At 45.9% G+C, this 19,041-nt stretch overlaps 1 protein-coding gene across 12 annotated transcripts in view; it reads left to right on the top strand.

Moving 5' to 3' along the window:
* The window catches only part of samd4a (sterile alpha motif domain containing 4A), a 205,501-nt gene that overhangs the window by 139,775 nt on the left and 46,685 nt on the right, over positions 1-19,041 (top strand). For 4 of the 12 annotated variants that reach the window (XM_061815854.1, XM_061815851.1, XM_061815856.1 and 1 more), the window contains 3 exons: positions 4,911-5,606; positions 5,730-6,327; positions 8,661-8,749. The exons of 4 other annotated variants lie outside the window; for them this stretch is intronic. In XM_061815854.1, coding sequence (XP_061671838.1) covers positions 4,911-5,566 — 656 coding nt within the window. In that variant the 3' untranslated portion in view covers positions 5,567-5,606; positions 5,730-6,327; positions 8,661-8,749. Of the gene's footprint in view, positions 1-1,440; positions 2,159-2,487; positions 2,562-4,910; positions 5,607-5,729; positions 6,328-8,660; positions 8,750-19,041 lie in introns of those variants that run through there. 4 more of the 12 variants (XM_061815853.1, XM_061815852.1, XM_061815863.1 and 1 more) reach the window with 4 other exon arrangements.

Raw genomic sequence — 19,041 nt, 5'->3', positions numbered from 1 at the left:
CCACCTGCTCTCTTGGATGCACAGAATATCAACCTTTCTCCTAATCATCATGTCAACCAACTCCTGAGCTTTTCCTGTCATAGTCCCAACATTCAAAGTCCCTACACTCAGTTGTAGGCTCTGTGCATTCCTCTTTCTTCTGACGATGGATCTGGTTTCCTCCTCTTCTTTGTCTTCGACCCACAGTAGCTGAATTTCAACTGACGCCCTGCAGGTTAGCAGTGCCGGGGGCGGGCGTTGTTAACCCTGGCCACGACCGATCCGGTATGGGATTCTTTAGATGAACGCTCATATTTGGCACAGTTTTTACGCCGGATGCTCTTCCTGACGCAACCCTCAGCATTTATCCGGGCTTGGGACCGGCCTACAGATTGCACTTGTTTGTGCCCCCATAGGGCTGCATTACTATACTTACTTAACTATACTATACAGTAATCCCTTGTTTTATGCGGACCACCTGAGAAAAGCGAAAAGATACTAAGTAGGGTGGTATGTATGTTTATGTATGTACCAGAGCATTTAAAATATGGAAACAGTATTTGTAGTTTGCGTATTTGAGAAAAATAGAGGTATAATAATCTCTCGTTTTTCACGGTTCGTAGAGATCAGAACCCCCCGCAAAATGTGAAAACCCGCTAAGTAGGACCCCCCTCCACAACCACACCCATCCCACACACACATTCCCGGAATTTTCATGTATGTGTATCTGGGTACCAGAATGATTAAAATATGTAAACAGTATTTCTACTTTACATATTTGAGACTAAGATTACAAAAGTACAGGTGTTTACTTAAATCTTTAATTACTTCAAAACCGTTTTTCCTGCAACAGTCACCTGACTGTGGTCAGGAAACGCAGGGCCTTGGTGGCGGGATCAATAATTGTGCGAAGCACCGGTTTGCTCCACGGAGCACTTTATTAGATCCTTTAAACATTCAGCGTGTCCTCTCTTAAGCAACTCCTCCCTGGTCACCCACACTAAACTTGTAATCTGTACACAATCGCAACTTCTCATGCTGCGTTTCCACACGCTTGCAGAGTCCCATCTCACTCACTCACTCTCTCTCACTCTCACTCTCTCTCACTCTCACTCTCTCACTCTCTCTCTCTCTCTCTCTCTCTCTCTCTCTCTCTCTCTCTCTCTTTCTCACACACACATGCACACACACACACACACCACACACACACACAACACACACACACACGGCAAAGCAGAGGCTCGTAGAGGCTTTAAGTTCACTCACCTGCAGCATTGCACCAAGATGATTGTAAACGCGGTCCTTGGAAAAAGTACGCGTAGCCTTCCTCTTCCAAAAAGGTCTTTTTCATCCATGTTAAAAACATGCGCCCGCCATCTTGGAAACTCTTTCACCACGTAAAGACGAGCAGCACCATACAGAGACATGTTTCTGATGCTGTATATTTTTTTAAATTTTTAGAACCAGCCTTTTCTGGCCAAAAACCCTTGTCCTTGAGAGGGAGAATCACTGTGCAGGGTCCAACAAAGGGAAAAGTGCCCTGTCCGGAGCCCTGAAGGATATCTCAGTAGGTACCACAGTGCCCATGCCATCTGCTACGCAAAATAGCTGACTCCTCACGCTGTATCCCAAAAAGGATAAACACGCTCTTAAATTGGAGCCTAATCTTTCCACTGGATCCCTAAAAGAATAAACGTGCACATGTAGTCACCACCTCTCAGGCGCCGCGGAGGAAGCTTTAGCTGGAGCACAACACTGAGGTGGTATTTTAACTATATAATAAAAAAAAAAAGTTATTGCTTTAAAAAAAAAAAAAGCTATCACAAACACAACACTAAAAAAAACAGTATATATGCGAGTCGCTCAACAGCGTGGACAAAACAACCCGCACAGTATGTCAAGAAATGCATGAATGCTGTCGTGGAGGAGGTGTGTCCTGAGAAAAAAGACGTCTTTAATACCGCAAGTCTATCAGCGAGTACAATCACCAGATGTGTTGAAGAAATCAGGGATAATGTATTTGCCTAAATTCTGGACATAGTTATACTTGTAAATATATTGTTTTTTCCTGAGTCAAGTTCAATCAGGGTGACATTGAGTTAAAACCGTTTAAAATGAGGAGAGTCTCCCGGCCCCTTAATTGTATTTGCATTCACAATTACAACATCCCCAAAAGGGGGAAGGACAGCATATGTCAGACGAGTAAATGAAAAACAACATACAAAATAACAACAAAACGTAAGTCTTTTAGAATTAGTAAGTATGGCAAAAGTAATTTTGAAATTACCCTCCAGGTGCCCTCCATCAGTCTGACTCTTTCTAGTCTTTTGCAGGCAGCGACTTCGTCTTTTGAGCGCAGATCTGTTTCTTGGTGAATTGCTGAATAAAACTGTATAGGAAAGCATTTCTTTATTGCAGCAAAGTATTTCCTTAATAGCACAGCAAATGTATGATAACTATCTTTACAATTATTCCAACATCCTGTCTGTCATGGTCCTGCCGTTCCAGCCCTGGCTGGGCGTGTCCGAGCAGACCGACGATGATTAGGAGGCGCACACCTGTGCCTCATCTCCGCTGATTAACCGTGGTACTTATAGGACCCAGGGCACGACTGGTCTTCGCCATATCGTCACCTCGCATGCCTCGTTGCCGCACTTCCGAATTCCTGACTCCAGCCTCCAGTGTACCGACCAACGCCTGTCTCCCGACCTATCCTGTAAGCCTGTCGCGACTGATCCTGCTGCTTGTGTGGACGGACTCCCCGATTACCGACTCTGGAACAAATAAAGACTTTCTCCTTACTGCTTGTCTGTCACCCGAGTCGTGCATTTGGGTCCGCCCTCGAGTCTCGTTCGTGACACAACGATCTGGCCATAACATGGACTCAGCCGACTCCAAAGCCATCCGCCGCTCATTACAAGTCTGGGGCAGATGCCTGGCTGAGCAGGAGGCTGCCCTCCAGGTGACTAATCAGAGGCTCCTTGAGATCTGTGCCCGGCTGGAGCCGTGCCTAGTCTCTCAGGCTAGCGCTGCGACGACGCCGATGGCGGCCGTCCGGCTGCTACCCCAGTCCAGCTCACTCCGTCTGCCCCGCCCGCTGCGGAGATTCAGCGTACCGGCGTAACTCCTCTCTCCCGACCCAAATGTTTGTCTGGCGACTCAGGGAACGTCAGACCCTTCCTCGTTCAGTGTGACCTCCATTTCAAGCTACAGTCGTCCACCTTCTTGACGGACCGCTCCCGGATCGCTTTCGTCATCTCCCACATGACTGGAAGATCGGAGGCGTGGGCCACGGCGGAGTGGAGTCGCAACTCAGAGACATGTCGCTCTTGGACGGCCTTCGTCTGCGCCATGATGCAGGTCTTCCAGTACGCCGCGCCGGAACGCGAGGCAGTGGCGTCGCTAATGACGTTACGCCAGGGACAGCACCACGTTTCTGACTACGCCATCGAGTTCCGCATCTGGCCAGCTGAGAGCCAATGGAACGAGGACGCCCTCCTTGACGCCTTCTTCCAGGGGCTCTCCCCACAGATCCGCGCTCTCCTCATCGCCGTGGATCTTCCTACCTCGTTGGATGCACTCATCGTGCTGGTGCTCAAAGTCGACCAAAGACTTGCCATCCAGGGACAAATGGACGCACTGGTCGGAGGAGAGACCCACTTCCCTGCCACCGACGCTCGCTCCTGTGATGGACCCTATTCAGGTGGAAGGTCTCAACGGTCCGGCAGAGAGCGCTTGCGACGTCGACAGGAAAGACGCTGCTTTTACTGCGGCCCTTTGGGCCACTTAATAGCCCATTGCCCGGTCAAACCTAAAAGCATCCTGGCCTCAGGGTCACTACTACCGGTAAGTGTGCGGTATACCGCTGCGGAGTCGAGTCGGGCGATTCTCCAAGTCACCCTATGCACGGAATGGCCGTTCGTGTACCGTAACAGCGTTCATCGACTCAGGCTCCGACGCGAATTTGATCAACCCCCACGTGGCCAAGGCGTTGAACGCGGTTCCGCAACCCTTACGCAGCAAATGGGAAATTCCTCTGTTGGGTGACGCTCAGCACGCAAACCTTTGAGATGGCATTTCCGGATGCCCACACGGAATGAATTAGGTTCCACGTCTTCAACTCGCGGAGGAACGATATCGTCCTGGGTAGTCCATGGCTCAAGGAGCACAACCCGCACATCGACTGGACCACGGGCCAAATCAGGGCGTGGGGCGAAGATTGTTACAAGTGGTGTTTCGTTGCTCGTGAGGAGGGAAGGATTCAAGTCGCGCCCGTAGAAATTAAAGAGCCGGGTACCGCACCGGAGTTAACCGGGGTGCCTTCTTGTTATCTGGACCTCAAGGAGGTATTTTCGGAAACAAAAGCTAGATCACTGCCGCCGCACCGCCCGTATGATTGTGCCATTGAGCTACTGCCCGGCACCTCACCTCTTCAGGGAAAGATGTTTTCTTTGACAGGACTAGAGCACCAGGCCATGGAGAAATACGTTGAGGAGTCGCTGGCGGGAGGGCTCATTCGCCCGTCTTCCTCACCAGCCGGTGCAGGGTTCTTCTTCGTGAAAAAGAAAGACACTTCGCTACGGCCCTGCATCGACTACAGAGGACTGAACAACGTCACCGTAAAGAATAGGTACCCTCTTCCCCTGATACCGACGGCGTTCGAACTCCTTCAAGGGGCCCGGATCTTCACCAAGGTGGACCTACGGAGTGCATACCATCTGGCATGGATCTGGGAGGGGGATGAATGGAAGACTGCATTCAATACCCCCACGGGTCTTTATGAATACTTGGTGAGGCGGTTTGGGTTAACAAATGCATCTGCTGTTTTCCAGAGTTTTATTATTAATGTGCTCCGGGAAAAAAATGAATAGAAACTTTTTTGAATAGAAACGTTTTTGTATACCTTGACGATATCCTGATTTTCTCCTCAGACTTGACCTCCCACGTCAAACACGTCAGAGAGGTGCTTCAGCAACTGCTGCACCATCATCTGTATGTGAACATGGATAAGTGCAAGTTCCACCGACCCTCCGTGTCTTTCCTGGGGTTCATCCTGGCAGAAGGAGAAGATCCCGGGAAGATCGACGCGGTCCTTCAATGGCCCGCTCCCTCTTGTCGGACGGAAGTGCAGAGGTTCATTGGGTTTGCTAACTTCTATCGTGAGTTCATCCGGAACTTCAGTTCCATTGCAGCCCCTCTGCACGCTCTCACATCTCCCCGCAACACCTTTGAGTGGACCAGGACCTGTCAGGAGGCCTTCAACAGGCTCAAGACAAGCTTTACCACCGTGCCGATCCTCATAATGCCGGACCCGGATCGGCAATTTGTGGTCGAGGTGGACGCATCGGACTCTGGGATAGGAGCAGTTGTATCCCAGAGGTGCGCGAAGGATGGAAGGATTCACCCGTGCGCCTTGGAGGAGGCTTTGAGGGATACTCAGAGTCCTGCCGGTTGTCCTCCCGGCCACTTGTTTGTTGGACTGTCGCTGCGAGGGGACGTCATTGCCTGGGCTCACACCAATGAGACTGTCTGCCACCCAGGCATGGCTAAGACACGCTCTGTCGTCACAGCGGTTCTGGTGGCCTAACCTGGGTAAGGACGTGAGGGAGTACATCAACGCCTGCCAGGTATGCATGGCCAACAAGACTTCCCGCCTGCGACCTATTGGGGAGTTGCGGCCACTGCCAATTCCCTCTCGTCCTTGGTCGCATATCGCTGTGGATTTCGTCAATGGGCTACCTCCTTCACAGGGGAACATGGTGGTGCTTTCCATCGTCGACCAGTTCTCCAAGATGGTCCATTTCATGCCGGCCTCGAAGATCGCGTCCGCCAAGCAGACGGCCCATGTGCTGCTGGACGAGGTCGTCCACTACCACGGGCTCCCGGTGGATATCGTCTCATTGGGGCTTTGGCGAGCCTGACGTCAGGCCATCACCTGGAGTCCAACGGCCAGACAGAGAGGATTAACCAGGACTTGGAGACCGGTCTGTGCTGCTTGGTGTCTCGGGACCACAGCACATGGAGCCAGCACCTCAGATGGGTGGAGTATGCTCACAACTCCCTGCCCTCCGCCTCCACAGGTATGACTCCTTTCCACGTAGTGCACCCATCCTCCCGCTCTGTTTCCATCGGTGGTCACAGATCCACGGTGCCGTCCGCTCTGGCGATGGTGAGACGCTGCAAGCGGACCTCGGAGGCAGCTCACAAGACACTGGCGCGCATGAGCAGCTCCGACAAGTCCGCAGCGGATCTCAAGAGGAGAGGGGCACCGGCGTTCAAGGTGGGACGAGTGTGGCTGTCCATGAAGGATCTTCCGGTGCGGACGGAGTTGCGCAAGCTTGCTCCCAGGTTCGTTGGCCCGTTCCCCGACAGCAAGGTCATCAAGGCTGTCGCCGTTTCATTTAAGCTCCCCAGGTCGATGAGGGTCCACCCCACCTTTCATGTGAGCAGACTCCGTCCAACCCGTCCGTCGCCACTGGTTCCTCCGGTCAAGCCTCCCCCGCCTGTTCTGTATGACGTACCAGGGCAGCACTGACTGCTGGAGAAATATTTCTTGTGTGTTCTCCACACTTGGCCGTGAAAGATGATTCTGATTCTGAATAAGAAGAACAATAGGTTCAACACAAGCACTACAAAGGATGAAAAATGGAAAGGCAGTTGGTCCTGATGACATACCGGTGGAGGTATGGAAGCAATTTGGAGAGATGGCTGTGGAGTTTTTGACCAACTTATTCAACAGAATACTAGCGGGCAAAAAGATGCCTGAAGAATGGAGGAAAAGTGTTCTAGTTCCCATTTTTAAGAACAAAGGCGATGTTCAGAGCTGTGGGAATTATAGAGCAATAAAGTTGATGAGCCACACAATGAAGTTATGGGAAAGAGTAGTGAAGCCTAGACTCAGGACAGAAGTAAGTATCTGCGAGTAACAGTATGGTTTCATACCTAGAAAGAGTACCACAGATGCATTATTTGCCTTGAGGATGCTAGTGGAAAAGTACAAAGAAGGTCAGAAGGAGCTACATTGTGTCTTTGTGGACCTAGAGAAAGCCTATGACAGAGTACCAAGAGAGGAACTGTGGTACTGCATGTGTAAGTCTGGTGTGGCAGAGAAGTATGTTAAAATAGTACAGGACATGTATGGTGGCAGCAGAACAATGGTGAGGTGTGCCTTAGGTGTGACAGAGGAATTTAAGGTGGAGGTGGGACTGCATCAGGGATCAGCTCTGAGCCCCTTCCTCTTTGCAGTGGTAATGGATAGGCTGACAGATGAGGTTAGACTGGATTGCCCTTGGACTATGAAGTTCGCAGATGATATTGTGATCTGCAGTGAAAGCAGGGAGCAGGTGGAGGAACAATTAGAAATACGGAGGCACGCACTGGAAAGAAGAGGAATGAAGATTAGCCTCAGTAAAACAGAAAATATGTGCATGAATTTGAGGAGGGGGGGGAGTGAAGCTCCAGGGAGAAGAGATAGCGAGGGTGGTTGACTTCCCATACTTGGGGTCAACAATACAGCGCAATGGTGAGTGCGGTATAGAAGTGAAGAAATTGGTCCAAGCAGGTGACAATAGCTGGCGGACGGTGTCTGGTGTGTTATGTCATAGAGTATCCGCCAGGATGGAGGGCAAAGTTTATAAAACAGTGGTGAGGCCGGCCATGATGTACGGATTAGAGACGGTGGCACTGAAGAAACAACAGGAACCAGAACTGAAGGTAGCAGAAATGAAGATGTTGTGGATCTCGCTCGGAGAGAGCAGGTTGGATCGGATTAGGAATGAGCTCATTAGAGGGACAGCCAAAGTTGGATGTTTTGGAGACAAGATTCGAGATAGCAGACTTCGATGGTTGGGACATGTTCAGAGGCGAGAGAGTGAGTATATTGGTAGAAGGATGCTGAGGATGGAGCTCCCAAGCAAAAGAGCGAGAGGAAGACCAAAGAGAAGGTTTATGGATGTGGTGAGGGAAGACATGAGGGCAGTTGGGGTTAAAGAAGAAGATGCAGGAGATAGGCTAAGATGGCAAAAGATGACACGCTGTGGCGACCCCTAACGGGACAAGCCGAAAGGAAAAGAAGTTAGAGAGAGCAGACTTCGATGGTTTGGACATGTCAAGAGGTGGGAGAGTGAGTATATTGGTAGAAGGATGCTGTGGATGGAGCTGCCAGGCAAAAGAGCGAGAGGAAGACCAAAGAAAAGGTTGACGGATGTTGTGAGGGAGGACATGACGACTGTAGGGGTTAGAGAGGAGGATGTACAAGACAGGTTTAGATGGAAAAAGATGACACGCTGTGGCGACCCCTCTTCGGGACAAGCCGAAAGAAAAAGAGGAAGAGTGGACATGCACTTCTGATGAAAATGTCAGACCCCTCCAATATTTCTAAGTAGGAGAACTTGCAATACAGCAGGGTGTTCCAATACTTGTTTTCTTCACTGTAAATTTTGGGACACAAATGCAATCGTCATCGTTTGCCTTGAAACACCAACAGAACAGATTTGAAATGAAACAAACAAGATCAAGCTAATTATTCGAAATTTTCCAGAGTTGATAGCTTTCACATTTTAAAGGCTTGCTAAGTACATGCTAGAGTTGCGGATCCTTGAGTGAAGAAAATATTGTCTATCAAATCATCTTCTTCAGTCATGTACATTATTGCGATATGACTTCTGCGGTACCTCTTGCAGGCATGTGATTTGACTGCATGAAAAATGACTGACAAATAGGGGTCAGAATGCTACCAGCATGATCAAAGGATGATCACCAATTTTAAAGTGTAAGTTTTATAGATTGTGTTGTGAATGAAATATATCAAGTACATCTTAGTATATCAAGTACATCTCTAAGTACATCATCCTCGTGTCTGATCAAACACACTTAGCATGTGAGCGCTCCCTTTGACCACAGTGAGCAACATCAGATGTATGCACTGTGGTCAGATCAGTGTCATCCATCGAAGCTACATGGCTCATTCAAAGATTCAGATTACAGCATTTACATTCCCATCAGAGCATTTTTAAGAACAATTTTGTTTCTGCAAACCTACAATGAAATTGTCAAAAAACAAAAGAAATAAATTGCTAACCAAACCAAGCCAACTATTAACTATAAATGTGTAAGGTTGCTTCCAACATTGTTTTTTTTTTTTAACCCACAATGCTATCCCTGTCTGATCTTCTTGGTGTAAAACTGAATATTTGCTTGCAGAATATCTTTAGCAATGCATGTTGAAAAGTGAATGATGCTCCCAAACAGTTTTAAGGTTAATGTTATGTTGCCTCCTATATTTAAAATACAGAATTAGCTTTTTGTGCACTGTATTGTCTGTGCTTTCATCCTCGATCAGGCTGCGCCAAGGTGGAATTTTAACATTATACACCATCTCATCCTGTACTTTCTACTTTGGCTTCAGACTAGACCTTTTTTACTAAAAAAAAAAAAAAAGAAAATCTCATCCAGTTTCACCACTTTTTCTTCTATAATTCACATACCCCGACATTCATTAAAGCAACAGCACTTCATTTTTGTTTTTACTTGCACCATTATTATCGAGAGTGTTTAAAACATAACCACCATGTGTAACTCTCTTTGATCTACATTGCCCAGACTGTGTTGCTAACAAAAGAACTGGTGGTGGACAGTGTTTGTAATTATGAGTGTACCCCTTTAATAGCCCAAGGGGCGCGGTATCAGTGAAACCTAGCTTAGCAGCTGACCGTGTGCTTCCGTATCAAAAAAAAGAAAAAAATGGACATCAGACTGTGGTTCACTGCGCTGGATCACTTTTCATGTGCGCTGAGAATGTGCGTAATTGCATTGGTCTAGAGTGCACAAAATAAGCAAAGTCTCGTAATACTCGTAACAAATTTTACGCATGATTTTTTTTATTTTTTTGTGCTCGATTGTGCAGATTTGCAAGTACGATGGCGCGCAGGCGCGATCTCGCCCATCTTATCACAGTGACTGCAAATGGCCCCATAAACTGCCTCGTATACAACAAGCATTTTCAGCATATTCTACATTCGACCAATCAACAGAAATAGTTCCACAGAGGCACTATTTGCTTTGAGGATGCTTGTGGAAAAGTACAGAGAAGGTCAGAAGGAGCTACATTGTGTCTTTGTGGATCTAGAGAAAGCCTATGACAGATCATGCGTAAGTCTGGTGTGGCAGAGAAGTATGTTAAAATGGTACAGGACATGTATGATGGCAGCAGAACAATGGTGAGGGGTGCCTTAGGTGTGACAGAAGAATTTAAGGTGGAGGTGGGACTGCGTCAGGGATCAGCTCTGAACCCCTTCCTGTTTGCATTGGTAATGGATAGGCTGACAGATGAGGTTAGACTGGAATCCCCTTGGACCATGATGTTCCCAGATGATATTGTGATATGCAGTGAAAGCAGGGAGCATGGAGAGGAACAATTAGGTAGCAGAAATGAAGATGTTGAGGTTCTCGCTCGGAGTGAGCAGGTTGGATAGGATTAGAAATGAGCTCATTAGAGGGACACCCAAAGTTGGATGTTTTGGAGACAAGATTCGAGAAAGCAGACATCGATGGTTTGGACATGTTCAGAGGCGAGAGAGTGAGTATATTGGTGGAAGGGTGCTGAGGATGGAGCTGCCAGGCAAAAGAGCGAGAGGAAGACCAAAGAGAAGGTTTATGGTTGTGGTGAGGGAAGACATGAGGGCAGTTGGGGTTAGAGAGGAAGATGCACGAGATAGGCTTAGATGGAAAAAGATGACACGCTGTGGCGACCCCTAACGGGACAAGCCGAAAGGAAAAGAAAAAGAAGACTTATATACTCATACTGATTGGACCAGCAGGGTGTGAGTGAGTGTCCTAACATGGCACAAGGCAGAAAAATAATACATTTGCTCATCACGACTGTAATGCCTTAATTGCCGGAGGGGAAAAAGCTGTTCGAATGCCTGCTACTTTTGACTTTCATTGATCTGTATTGTTTTCCCAAAGGAAGGAGCTGGGAGAGCTGGTAGCCAGGATGTGGAGGGTCTTGCCTGCTCTGGGCCTAGTTTGCATTCCGTGCAAGTCCTCGATGGTGGATAGCGTGGTGCCGACAATCCGTTCAGCGGTTTTGATTGTCCGTTGTAGTCTGAGATTGTCCTTTTTTGTGTCGGCTCCAAACCAGACTGTGATGGCGGTACACTGATTGGATAACCACTGTGTAGAACTGTCTCAGGAGCTCTTGTGACAGGCTGTGCTTCCTCAGAAGCTGGAAGAAGTACATCCTATGCTGGACTTTTTTGAAGATGGAGGTGAACTTCGTCCCCCACTTCAACTCCTCTGAGACTGTAATTCCCAAGAACTTGAAAGTTTCGATAGTTGACACAAGGCAGTTGGACAGCGTTAGGAGTAGCTGTGGTGAAGGATGCCTCCTGAAGTCCATAATCATCCCCACAGTCTTTAGAGTGTTCAACGACAGGTTGTGTTGACCACACCAAAGCTCCAATCTCGCCACTTCCTGTCGATACACAGACTGTTTTCAGAAAGACTCTTTTCTATGCTTTTTTTTCCTTCAGAAATATTTGGCTGAAAGTTGCCCATATTTGAGTGTTGATTATTAAAGAATGACAGAAGCTAAAGACAAACTTTTTTTCTCATGAAAGAATAGAGTCTGGTCTTTCTTTTGGTAGTTTTGCTGTTTACAATGTTATAGTACACAAAATTCTGTGGTGCTTGAAAAATAAGTGAAATTTCTTGAAAATTCCTGCCAGTTTGGAAGGGGCAAAATGGGGTTACCAGATAGATAAAATTGAATTCAACATAAATGTTCATTTTATATAATATTGAACCCACATTTATCAGTTTTATTTCCTGAAAACCAACTATGGGAATTTAGATCCTAATTCGTAGTGCTGGGTTGACACTGCTCAGCGGTTTTCTGCCTGCCCCTTTTGAATGCACTCCTGCTGCTCAGCCCTTTCAACAATTTGGAGCATGGCTCGGGATCAAAGGAACTGCAATTTGTATTTATGTACTATGGTTGACCACATTACAGTACATTTTGAAAAGGCAAATGAGTATTGCCTCTTGTGCTGGATGAGTGACACGTTCTTGCTCGTGCAAATGTGAACATTTTTCGCCATACACAAATGAGAAAGCAGCCGATCTTTTTCACAGTCAGAATCAGAATCATCTTTATTGGCCAAGTATGTGACAACACACAATGAATTTGTCTCTTGCAGTCAGTCCCGCTCTGGTACGACATCCAATACAAAGAACAAACAAACAAGGACAAAGAACAAGAGACATTCAGTTAGTTCGAACCATTCCTAAGAGTCACGGATGTGCAAGATGCAGAGTCTTCTTCTTTTAGAATAGGAATTCAGGGATGATGGTGTTAAACGCAGAGCTGAAGTCCACAAACAGGATCCTCACATATGTTCCAAGGATGAAGTGCAGACCCATGTTGACTGCATTATCTGCAGACCTGTTAGCTTGATGTGCAAACTACAATGGGTCCAGCTGGGGACCTCTGACGCTCTTGAGGTAATCCAGCACAAGGCGTTCAAAGGAATTCATGACCACATTTGTCAAGGCAACAGACCTGTAGTCATTAAAACTTGAGACTCCTGCTTTTTTGTGGACTGGTATGATGGTGGAGCGTTTGAAGCAGGTTGATACTTCACACATTTCTTGAGTTCTGTTGAAGATCTTTGTGAAGACAGGAGCATGTTGGTCTGCTCAGACTCTGTGTCACGCTGACTTGGATTCATTAGCGCCAAGATGTTTTTCCAGTTTAGCTCCATAATCCCCTTTTGCAATGTTAATTTCTTTCGTCAGGCGGTTTCTCGTGCGATTGTAGAAGGCCCTATCCCCACTACGATATGCAACCCCTTTTGCCTTGCGGAGATACCTAAGTCTGGCTGTAAAACATAGTTTGTTGTTATAGAATGTGCGAAAAGATTTTGTTGACTCTCTCACCTACTCACAGAAGCTTACACACGCAGTAACAATATCTTTCAATTCTTCAAGGGTACTCGCTGATTTTTCAGAGACACTCCAGTCTGTGCAGTCAAAGCAGCTATGACGTTCTAATTTTGCCTTGTTTTTGTTTTTGCCAAATTGATTGATTTTACCAAAGGCTTTGCGCACTTAAGGGCTAACCTGTATGTAAGTATTAAGTACCATAAGCAGTGATTAGAGAAGCCTCGGGAAGTGCGGGGAATTGCGCAACATGCATGTTTAATTGAAGTACAACAGTGGTCTGGAGTGTTATTTTCCCTTGTTGGACATTTTATGTGCTCCTTATATTTAGGGAGTTTGTGGTTAACTTTAGCTGTTTTAAAATCTCCTTGAATTGTGAGTGGCGAATTTGGGCATTTTTTTCTCTATCTCTTGTACCTCCTCGGTGAGTGTTAGCAATGCTCCGTTCATGTTATGAATGAATGAAAGAGGCGAATTCACTCAGGGAGTAAAACGGCTTACAGTTCAACAACGACGACTCCAAAAACCACTGCGGTGTGTGCTGAGCTTTGTAACCTCTATGCAGCATTTCTCATTTATATGAAAGCACATTCCACTGCCTTTTGATTTCCGTGCTAGGGCCACGATGCGGTCTGCCAGATACAGATGAAAGCCGTGTAGCGTAATGGCAACGTCGGTGACATGTCCACAACGACAAGTCTCCATGAATTAAGAGGGATAATGCAGATAAACTGGAAAAACATCTTGGCGCTAATGACTCCAAGTCAGTCTGACATGGATTGCAATCGCTCACTAATTACAAGAAACCCTCCCCCCCTCAGTAGAAAACAATAGTGTTCTAGCTGACAACCTCAGTGCTTTTACTGCAGATTTGAAAAGGACACTTTCACTGCACACACCCACACATTTATTATAGTTGTGTTTATTTCACCATAATAAGATGTGCTTTGCGGTCATCCATTGCAGAAGGTGAAGGAAGATGAGGAGTTGGGTCCACAAGAGACGCTGGCACCATCTTGTAATGTGACATCTGAATCAAACTAGTTCTTTGATAACTTTCCCTGCTGTGTGGTGACAATGTACTGGCAGGAAGCGGAGTGCACCCTTTAACTTGTTGCCAGCCAATTGGAGGACACATAAACAACCACTTGCATTCACATTCACACCTAAAAGGAATTAAGTGTCTTGAAATAACCTGTCATACATGTGGGAGGAAAACCGTAGCAGCCAGAGAAAACACACGCAGGCACGTGGAGGACATGCAAACTCCACACCGCCGGGGGGCAGGAGTTGAACCCCGGTCCTCAGAACTGGAAGGCCAATGTTCTACAGCTGCGCCACCGTGCCGCTGAGCTTTAAAACACCAGACTTATTTTTTGTATGTTCTGATTACAAGGTAATGAAGAAGTTAGTATTGGAAACAGGTTGAACAAGAGTTCCATCTGTGCCCAGTCTGTTCTTATTAGTGTGTATCCTTTGTAAATTTTTGTCATATTTGCAGACCAATCATAAAATATTAGATTTATGCCCACGACTCCAGTATCCATAGGAACAAATAACCAAATAAGACTGCTTTAAACTGGGGTTTGAATTGTTCGATACAAATGAAAAATTCAAGATTGCGCCAACCAGTGTGGCTGCCTTTGGTACGTGCTCCCTGGTACTGCTTACGTTTGTGAGCTTTTCAGTCATCTCGGGACTCAAGTACACAAGAAATGATTTGCTAACCATCAGTGGTCACCAATTCAATTAACCTTTTTCCGGAGTTACTTGTCGGTGCTCTCGACGGAGCATCGTGTCAAAGAAGGCTCAGAGACTCGTGAGCTGGTGCACAAATTCACCGGCGCAGGAGGTGACAGCGACTGGCACTTCCGTCGATTCATCTCGCGAATTTACGCCTCCTAGCCAAAAAAATGGATGAACTTTAGCTTCTGATCGAGACCTGTGAAGACTTTGGACGTTCTTCTTGGCTTTGTGGATGTCCCCCCGACGGCGCTGTTACTCTACCCAGCTTTTATCTTTATCGAGCAGAACACATCGCGGAGCTAGCACAAAATTCAAAAGGCACCATAATAGGATTCTATATCACTAAAATTTTCATCGTAGGTGCATGTCCACTGTGAGAGAGCTAATCTAAAAAGAAAAATCCAGAAATCACAATGTATGATTTTGACTGATATATTTGTGTCATACAGCTGCAAATAAGTATTTGAACATCTGAGAAAACTAATGTTAATATTTCTTACAGTAGCCTTTGTTTGCAATTATAGAGGTCAAGCGTTTCCTGTAGTTGTTGACCAGGTTTGCACACACTGCAGGAGGGATTTTCACTTTTAGCTCCCTCTTGAGATTTTCTATTGGGTTTAGGGCAGGAGACTGGCTAGGCCACGCCAGAACCTTGATATGCTTCCTGCGGAGCCACTCTTTGATTTTCCTGGCTGTGTGCTTCGGGTCATTGTCATCTTGAAAATCCCAGCCACAACCCACCTTCAATGCTCTGACTGAGAGAAAAGGGTTGTTCCCCAAAATCTCACAATACATGGCCACGGTCATCCTCTCCTTAATACAGTGCAGTCTTCATGTCCCATGTGCAGAAAAACATCCCCAAAGCATGATGCTACCATGCCTATGCTTCACAGTAGGGATGGTGTTCTTGGGATGGAAGTCATCATTCTTCTTCCTCCAAACACAGTTAGTGTAATTATGACCAAAAACTTCCATTTTGGTCTCATCTGACCACAAAACTTTCTCCCATGACTCCTCTCTATCATCCAAATGGTCATTGGCAAACTTAAGACGGGCCTTGACCTGTGTTGGTTGAAGCAGGGGAATCTTCCGTGCTTATGCATGATTACAAACCATGACGTCTTAGTGTATTACCAACAGTCACCTTGGAAACGGTGGTCCCAGCTGTTTTCAGGTCATTGACCATGTCCTGTCGTGTATTCCTGGGCTGATTCCTCACCTTTCTAATGATCATTGAGACCCCACAAGGTGATATCTTGCATGGGGCTTCACTCCGATTGAGAATGACCGTCATGTTTAGCTTCTTCCATTTTCTAATGATTGCTCCAACAGTGGGCCTTTTTTTTAACCAAGCTGCTTGGCAATTTCTCCGGAGCCCTTTCCAGCCATATGGAGTTGTACAATTTTGTCTCTGGTGTCTTTGGACAGTTCTTTGGTCTTGGCTATGTTACTAGTTTGTCTTACTGATTGTATGGGGTGGACAGGTGTCTTTATGCAGCTAACGACCTCACACAGGTGCATCTGATTCAGGATAATACATTGAGTGGAGGTGGACTTTTAAAGGTGGACTAACTGGTCTTTGAGGGTCAGAATTCTATCTGATAGACAGATGTTCATAATGCTTATTTGCAGCTCAATCACACAAATAAATCATTAAAAAAATCCAACATTGTGATTTCTGGATTTTTCTTCTTAGATTATCTCTCTCACAGAAGACATGCACCTACGATGAAAATTTCAGACCCCTCCATGATTTCTAGGTGGAGAACTTGCAATATAGCAGGGTGTTCAAATACTTCTTTTCTTCACTGTAAGGTAAAACTCTTTAACGTATGCTTTGGTGTCATGCGAAGAGTCAGATTTCGGTCCAAATCTCTGAATGTTCCGTGCAATTCTATCTCAATCTTATAAACTCATACCTGAAGGGGTGCCAGATAAAGCAACCAATGCAGGTGAGTCATTGAGGTGGGTTGAATCCTGTGAGGCGAGCTCTCGAGACAAAGATGCAATGCCAGGGGCCTTCGGCTGTATCTCAGTGAGGTTGGAACCAGGCTCTGAGACTGCTTTGATGATCCGAGGGGGCAGACTGACAGGTGTGTGTTCATTGCATTCATTAGACAGTGTTTGCTGTGGGACATGTTCTTGGCGTGTGACAATTAATTCCAAGATGCTAGTAATTTCTGTCTAAAAAGGGTTATTTCGGCTTCCTGTTCTAACTTGAGGTTTTGCAAGCAGCGCATGTCAGATTTTAGTCAGGAGTTCACATTTAATTGACGCTTTTTGTATCCATCTTTAAGCACCTCAATGGTCTGTTTGAGTTGAATGCGTTAAGCAGGAGCCATACTGCACGCTTGTTAGTTGTTATGGCATGGCGTAATTTGGCTTCCAAGGGCTGATCAGGCCACTCTTACAGCTCGCTTTTGAGGTGTGTCGGAGGCGCGAGTTTGCAAAAGTGTTTCCTGTGTTCAGTTCAAATAATTTGTTCTACAGAGACGTCTGAACTTTTGAAAGAATCTGTACTTAAAAAAATACACAAAATCATCAAAAATAGCCATCTCCTTAATATCAATTCATAGAGTTTCTACATCCTTAGAGATGACCAGATCTAAGATGTAACCTTCAGTGTGAGTTTGACTCTTAATATGTTGAGAGAGGCCAAATGTGTCTAGAATGGCAGCGTTCTTTGGATCCCCCCCCCCATGTTATTGTCAACATGAATGCACATCTCTTTTTGACGACTTTCATCTCCCTTGTAATCATAGGGATGAAAAATGCCTGATCTCCATAAGAGTTAATCTGGAAAAGACCCTCCATATGTCAGTCACATTCACAGATATGATTCCTCATGGGTGGAGGATTGGCCTTTCGCATTATACTGTGCGGGGGTTTCAGGCAAGGAGGTATGGGAGAAACTTCTTGGCATGGTGTGGTCTGGACTCCAACATTGACAATATCCTCTATCCCTTAAAAATAACATTTCATTTGGGCGAGGAGAGAGTGAGTTTTGTGTTGGACTTGGCTCCAATGGAGCACCAAGAGATGTAGAAGATTAAATGTTGGCTCATCTCATTTGTTATTTGCTCCTTTGATAAATTGGATAACCCCAAACAAGTCTGTCTGGACCTTGTCACTTTATCTTTTGTTCATCCGATTTTTGGGGAACAACTGTTTCCTTCGTCTTTGAGTTGTGTAAACATTACCTTTATTTTCTTTTTGGACCGGTGAATGACGTGCAGTATAAATGTTGTCAGACAATGACTTAACTCCTTATCTATTTTGACAGAAACCGTATGCTTTGTTGAGATGTGTGGACTCCCAAAAAGTGCAGAAATTGTTGATGAAACACGGAAAGAGTAGTACACGGTTACAGTTATTTAATTGACGAAGCCACAGGAAACTTTTTTTCAATTAGAAAGATGGAGACATGCACTGGAAAGGAGAGGAATGAAGATTAGCCGAAGTAAAACAGAATATATGTGCGTGAATGAGAGAGGTTGAGGGGGAAGAGTGACGCTACTGGGAGAAGAGATAGCGAGGGTGGAGGACTTAAAATATTTAGGATCAACAATCCAGAGCAATGGTGAGTGTGGTAAGGAAGTGAAGAAACGGGTCCAAGAGTGTTGGAACAGCTGGTGGAACGTGTCTGGTGTGTTATGTGACAGAAGAGTCTCTGCTGGGATGAAGGGCAAAGTTTACAAAACAGTGGTGAGGCTGGCCTTGATGTACGGTGGCACTGAAGAAACAACAGGAAGCAGAACTGGAGGTAGCAGAAATGAAGATGTTGTGGTTCTCGCTCAGAGTGACCAGGTTGGATAGGATTAGAAATGAGCTCATTAGAGGGACAGCCAAAGTTGGATGTTTTGGAGACAAGATTCGAGAGAGCAGACTTCGATGGTTTGGACATGTTCAGAGGCGAGAGAGTGAGTATATTAGTGGAAGGGTGCTGAGGATGGAGCTGCCAGGCAAAAGAGCGAGAGGAAAACCAAAGAGAAGGTTTATGGATGTGGTGAGGGAAGACATGAAGGCAGTTGGGGTTAGAGATGAAGATGCAGGAGATAGGCTAAGATTGAAAAAGATGACACGCTGTGGCGACCCCTAATGGGACAAGCCGAAAGGAAAAGAATAAGAAGAAACCCATCTCAAATCTCCCTTTCATAACCAAGATTCTTGAGTATTTTTTTTTAACTAAGCAATTTCTTGACTTTTTGACAAATTTCAATCATGTTTCCAAACTCATCACAGTACAGAATCTGCTCTTATTAAAGTGCTAAATGGTTTAAGGTTGAATACTGACTCAGGAAAGGTGTCAATTTTGGTCTTGTTGGATCTCAGCACGGCTTTTAATACGGTAGATCACAATATACTGCTAAAAAGGTT

Source organism: Syngnathoides biaculeatus, chromosome 3 (genome assembly GCF_019802595.1).
Source record: "Syngnathoides biaculeatus isolate LvHL_M chromosome 3, ASM1980259v1, whole genome shotgun sequence".
NCBI classification, from domain to species: domain Eukaryota; kingdom Metazoa; phylum Chordata; class Actinopteri; order Syngnathiformes; family Syngnathidae; genus Syngnathoides; species Syngnathoides biaculeatus.
Note: the sequence above shows the minus strand (reverse complement) of the source record. Positions and strands in the feature narration are given on the sequence as shown.